Below are 5920 nucleotides of genomic sequence, written 5' to 3'. Positions count from 1 at the left end.
CTGACAGCCCGGGGAAACTCTACCCCTCCTGTCCTCGGTAGGACTGGGATGGGAGGCAGGACGAGGCGGTGGCGTGGGGGGGGGGCTCCCAGTCCTGCAGGCAGCCAAGGTGAGAGGTGGAGCAGGGTGCAGAGGATTAGAACAGTGTGGGGAATGTGGCCAGGCTCAGTTTGCCACATGTTTTGGTAGCATCTGGACACACACGGGGCACCCAGCCCCTGCAGGTGGGATTCGGCATGGATAAAGAGCTCGGAGATGCAGCCGAGGAAGTAAGTCCCTCTGTCATCATGGCCACAGCCAAGCCTCCTCTAGTGCCTGTGGCATGGAGCGGCTTCCTCGCAGCACTCTGACCCTGTCATCCCCTCACCGGGTGTGGGGAGAGCCCTGGGGACCCAGGAGCCATCCCGTGCCCCTTCATGCTCACGTTACCTGCTGCCTCACCCTGCTGCTCACCGGGAGCCGGGCCAGCCATTCCACAGGCAACTGTGCTGGCACTGGCACAGGGTGGGGGCTCAGGGCTGTCATCGCTTGCGGGCTGTCCCCACTGCACTGTCCCCACAGCCGCTCTCAGCAGAGGTGGGAGACAGCGCTCGGCTCCGTGTGCTCGGCCTTGGCGCGATTCACAACCGTGGCTGGTGCAGCACATGTCCCTTCAATGTGCCCAGCAGGGCTGGCAGCAACACTGACAGCCGTGTCTCCTGTGCCTTGCAGAGTGTCCCGGGACACGAGAACAACAAGGACTCCCGGCTGCTCTGGATGGGCTCCAGTGATTGCCTCATCTCCATCGGGTTCAGCCAGGTACAGTCCTCTCTGGGAAGGTGGCCCTGGCACTACCAGGATGTCCCAGCCCCACTCCCTGCAGCTGCTGTGCCAGGGCCCTGAGTGCTTTTTAGGTGGCTTAAAAGCATGGAAGCCAGAGGGCCCCTCACCAGGCGCCCTGGCCCTTGCTGGGATGGCAGGAGGATGGGTGGTGAAGGCGGTGGCACCGTGGGGAGGGCCGGGCAGCCCCAGTGCCCACTGACACCATGTCTGTACCCCTGCAGATGCGGGAGCGGGAGGTGAAGCTGTGGGACACGCGGCGATTCAGCGGAGCGATGCTCACCATGGCACTGGACACCTCGCCTGGGTAGGGACGGGGACGCACTGCGGGGCAGGAGGGCGGGCGGTGGGGACGTCATGGTCAGGGACCCACAGGGAGTGTGGTGGTGAAGCAGGAGGTGGCAGAGAGCTCCTGGCACCAGCAGCATTTGGTCCGAATCTGCAGACAAGGCTGGGGACAGCGCAGGCACATCCCCATCGCCATTTGGGTGGCAGTGCTGGGGAGGGCACAGAGGTGCTCTGTGACGCTGTGGTGGGTGATGGCACTGCCGGGGACAGTGTCTGAGGTGGCTGCTGGCTGGGTGGGCGTGTGTGCTGGGGCGTTACCACAAGATTCTGTGGGCGAGTGAATCCCTTTGGCACTGCTGGAGCACCGGGGCGGCACGGCCCCAACCTCCCGCTCACAGCGGCGCCGTGGTGCTTTGTGCTGTGGTGCCGTGGTGACTGCCCAGCCAGCCGTGGCCAGGCTGGTGCTCACCAGGCATCCCCTGGGGAAGTGGAAGAGGAGCTCTGGCAGCTTAAGGGGTCAGCACCTCTTGACACGGCATGATGGAGCTGTCTCCTGTCTGTGGGGCACTGTCAAGGCCAGGAACGCTCCAGTCAGACTCAGCTTAACCTCTCCCACACTGCCCATGGAGCTGGCCTGCTGTCACAGTGTGGGTGAGGAAACAGGAGGAGGAGGAAGAGGCTGTGCCTTCATCCCACGGGGATGGGGGCTTGGGCCATGCTACTTGTTGGTATGTACTGGAGGCCACTGGCTTTTCCCAGAGCTGCTGGCAAAGCACTGGGATGCCAGGACCCTCACTGGACACTGAGCTGGCTCCTTGGTGGGCTGAGTTGCCAGGGCAAGCTGGATGGTCAGCAGCTACTGGGTGCCAATATGGGGTCTCAGGCAAGGGGCTGAGTGAGCTTTTGCAGCAGGGTTGGTGCTTGGCTGCCCCACCAGCATCCACTGCACCGAGGTGTCAGCTCTGGGCTGGTGCTGGCAGCACCTGGGACAGACAGGAGGGGAGAGGATCAGCTGTGGGCACAGTGGGGAGATGCCAGCATGGTGGGAGCAAGCCGAGCTCGCCCCTTCTGCGAGCTCCCCGGGGAGCAGCTCCCAGCCCTCGGGCTCCCCAGCTCCGCCAGCGCAATCGGCAGAGGCAGCCGTGCGGTGCAGCCTCGGTGACCTCCATCATTAGTTCCAGAGTGAACACTGCCAAGGGAGGCCGGGGCACACACCGGCTTTGGGGTCCACCATTGCTCTTGGCGGAGAATCCAGCGGGAATCAGCCCGAATCCTTCTCGCTGGGCCGGGGTGAGCCAGCCCGGCTCGATGCGCTGCCGGCGCGGGGCTCAGCGCGGGCTGCAGCTATTTTGGCTCCGGGTTTATCGGCCCAGGAATGCGGCTGGCGGGCGCTGCCTGCGCGTCACGCCGGGGCCCTGCCGGCCTGCGGCTGCGTGTGGGGCCACACGAGAGGGGCTGGGGGTGGCGGGGTCGAGGGGGGACCCTCCCGTGCTGGGGAGGTGCTTTCTTTAAGCAGCCGCGCCGGGGCCGCCGCGCTTCCAGCCCCAACCGCTCCCGCCTGTAAATCTGGCGGAGATGACAAATGGTGGAGGGGGATTTGGGCTGGCTCCCGGCGGAGGTGCCGAGCGGGGGCTGCGCTCTCCCTCGGGCTGAGCCGTCCTGAGCAGGGGCTCGACACTCGGGAGCCCTGGAGCTGTGGCTGGGGCAGGGGGTGGCAGTTTTGGGGGGTCACCAGGTACCCCTGGAAGCACTGCTCGAGTCAGGCTCAGTGCTAGAGGAACTGAGCCCCCCGGAGGTGGCAGAGACCCACCTCACCCGTGGTGCTGGGTGCCCGGCGTGGGCCATGGAGGCCGGTCCCTCAGTGCCGGCCATGCCGTGAGCGAGGCACGGCGAGCTGGGTGCAGCGGCAGCAGCTCGTTGAGGCTCTTTGAGGAAGCAATCAGTGGGCGGGCAGGAAACTCATACCATTCATTACTGACGCCAGGCCGGCAGGAAGGGGAGCCCGCATCCCACCGAGTCCCACCGCGCCGGCACCACATGTCCCTGTGGCACCCCAAGGCAGGGCCATGGCGTGCCCCAAGGTGGGGGTGACTCTAGAGCACACACCCCAATGCCCACAGCCTACAGGGTGGCTGCACGCTGCCCAGCATCCATGGGGGAAGAGGGCTGAGAGTGGGGGGCGCTGGCCCCATGCACCCCCACATCAGCATGTGCCTTGGGGGTTCCCATCCCACATCCTGAGCAGGTGAGTTGTTTCCAACCACACAAACCTCATTTTCAAAGCACCCCGACAGTGCCAGGGCCAATGCCCAGACCCCTGAGAAGGCGGGAGACAGAAGGTGTGGGTGGCCCTGGCCCCTCCCCGCGCCGTGGTCCTCACTGTGCCGCCTCCGGGTACCTGCCATTCCTTCGGCTCAGGTTTTGTCTCTCTCCCGGCCCCCTTTAATTAGATCAAGGAGCAGCAGGGCAGGAGCCAGGAAGGGGCCTCAATAGGTTATTGTTGCCCTAAATTGTAACCAGCACCGGCAGGGTTGGGTTACCGGCTCCGACTCGGGGTCACCGACCAGACCCCAGTGCCGCACACCCAGCGGCCAGTGCAGCACTGCCCCGGGACGGTGCTGTCACCACGGTGGTGGCAGGAGAACAGTGGCTCCCTTGTGTCACTGCATCTTTTGGTGTCCTGAAAATGTCCCCAGGGAGGCTGGGGGTGCTGCAGCCGGCTTGGGGCTGTGGCTGGATCAACAGGGATGAGATGCCTGGGTCAGCAGAGGTCCCAGGGAGCCATGTCCCAGCGGTGTGTGCTGACACTGGGCATATCCCCGCGGGGCAGGACGGTGATGGGGAGGGATGGGGACAGCCAGACCCTCACTGCTCTTCACAGTGCCAAGTCCAACAGAACTGAGAAGTGCCGGAATTGAGACCTGCCCACAGCAGAGTGCCAGCACAGCAGGATGTTTGCAGAGAGATTTGGGGGTTTTTTTGTCCCACCCAGAGCTGAAGAAGGACATGGAGGGGCCCAGGCAGCTCCCTGGGGATGCTGCCCAGGGGTGCTCAGCCCCCAGTGCCCACCCACTGCCCCTGTCCCAGCCAAAGCCTGTGGCTGAGCCAGGTCCTGGGGTCAGGCTTGTAGCCCCAGCATCTCTCAGCTCTAGCTCTTTTGTGCACCAGAGCACATGGCCTAACTGAGGCACATGTCCCCACTGTCACCTTGCCACCTCTTCCCAGGCACCCGCTGTAATGGGACCTCCATGGCCAGTCCCGCTCTCATCCCACCTGGCCCCAGTACCCCTTGCACTGCTGTTTCCTGGGGCTTAGCAGCCCTTTTGGTTTGTGGTGGGTGCTTTGGGGGTCTCTCCCACCCCTGAGCCAGATAGGTCCATCCCTGTCCCCAACCCTGACCTAGTCCCTGGGCAGATCCCATAGGTGCCTGGGCTGGTGGCTGCTTGCCATCCATGGGAAAGGGGCTTTTCCTGCCCCCACCTGGCTGCAAACCTCACACACGAGGAGGGGGAGAGGCCACCCCAACCCTCCAGGTGCCACCCCAGTGGGACTCATCCCCACGGGGCTGCTGGGCAGATACACAAAGAGGTTAAGGCAGGGGCAGCCACCCCGCCCTTTGTCGCCTGTCCTATAATTCCACTGGGTAAAAATAGCCCAGTGCTGTGGATGGAGCTGCGATGGGATGGCAGCACCGAAATCACTCCCAGATGGGACACAGCCTCTGTGGCCAGTGGGTGCTCCCTGGTCTCCCCAGCTTTCCAGGAAGGCAGCAGGATTTTTGCCCCCCCCAAACTCTTCCTGNGGATGGAGCTGCGATGGGATGGCAGCGCCGAAATCACTCCCAGATGGGACACAGCCTCTGTGGCCAGTGGGTGCTCCCTGGCCTCCCCAGCTTTCCAGGAAGGCAGCAGGATTTTTGCCCCTCCCAACCTCTTCCTGGCATCACTGGGGGCTGTGGGATGAGCATACACCTCTCCTCACTCTGGGGAGTGGGCATGGGGACCCATGGCACCAAGGCAACATGGCTCCTCAAGGCTCTGCTCTGGCCACAGGGACCTGGGGGACCAAGGGGACCTGGATTTGGTTTCCATGGGGCCAGGGGTGTTTTTTTGGGAGACTGGAGCCCTCCATGCTGGGGTGCAGGCAGGATTTGCCCCAGTGAAGCTGGAGGCTCCTCCCATCGTGGCTTCCCACCAGGCCCCCCCATCCTGCCGGTGGCTCTGGCCAGGGCCCTCGGTTACCAGCCCCGCTGAACTGCTCAGCGAGAGGGATTGTTTTTGGGTCCATTTCAGGGGGTTTTGCAATCCTTCCCAGCGCTGATTCAGCTTGGAGGAATTAGCAGCGCCGCACAATGTGCCGCTCGGAGCCGCTCTTGGCATGCGACGGGACTGGCAGTGGCCAGGGGGAATTTTGTGCTGGGGTTCAGGAAGCCACAGGGGCTGGACAGTCCCATTTTGGGCAATGCTGCTCTCCTGCAGGGCTGCCCGGGTGCAGACATGGGTGTCGGGTGGAGACCAAGCCCTGCCCAGGCCACAGTGTCCCCATCACCTCTGTGCCAAAGCTGAGCCCCGCTGCCCCCCTTGTGCTGCTCCAGCCCCCCGGCTGGCACCCTGAAACCTTTGGCTTGGGGCACCCCAATGCTTGCTGCACCTGCCAAAGCAGAGCCCCCACTTGGCTCCTGCTGTCCTGGCATTTTCACTGTAGATCCCATCACTTTGGAGCTGCTGGAAACCTCCATGGAATGGTGGGACTTGCTGAGGCGTCATGAGGGTCCCCTGCAAACTTGGCATGTGGGGGGGTCCCTGCAAACCTC

At 63.9% G+C, this 5920-nt stretch overlaps 1 protein-coding gene across 1 annotated transcript in view; it reads left to right on the top strand.

Annotated features, from left to right (window-relative positions):
* Window positions 1-5920, top strand: part of CORO7 (coronin 7) — a 35403-nt gene that overhangs the window by 13986 nt on the left and 15497 nt on the right. Inside the window, exons 8-9 of the mRNA XM_029957868.1 lie at window positions 712-798; window positions 1044-1126. Of these exons, the coding sequence (XP_029813728.1) occupies window positions 712-798; window positions 1044-1126 (170 nt within the window). The remainder of the gene's footprint in view (window positions 1-711; window positions 799-1043; window positions 1127-5920) is intronic.

The sequence above is a fragment of the Manacus vitellinus genome, unplaced genomic scaffold (assembly GCF_001715985.3).
Source record: "Manacus vitellinus isolate BGI_N305 unplaced genomic scaffold, ASM171598v3 scaffold_12_pilon, whole genome shotgun sequence".
NCBI lineage: Eukaryota > Metazoa > Chordata > Aves > Passeriformes > Pipridae > Manacus > Manacus vitellinus.
Note: the sequence above shows the minus strand (reverse complement) of the source record. Positions and strands in the feature narration are given on the sequence as shown.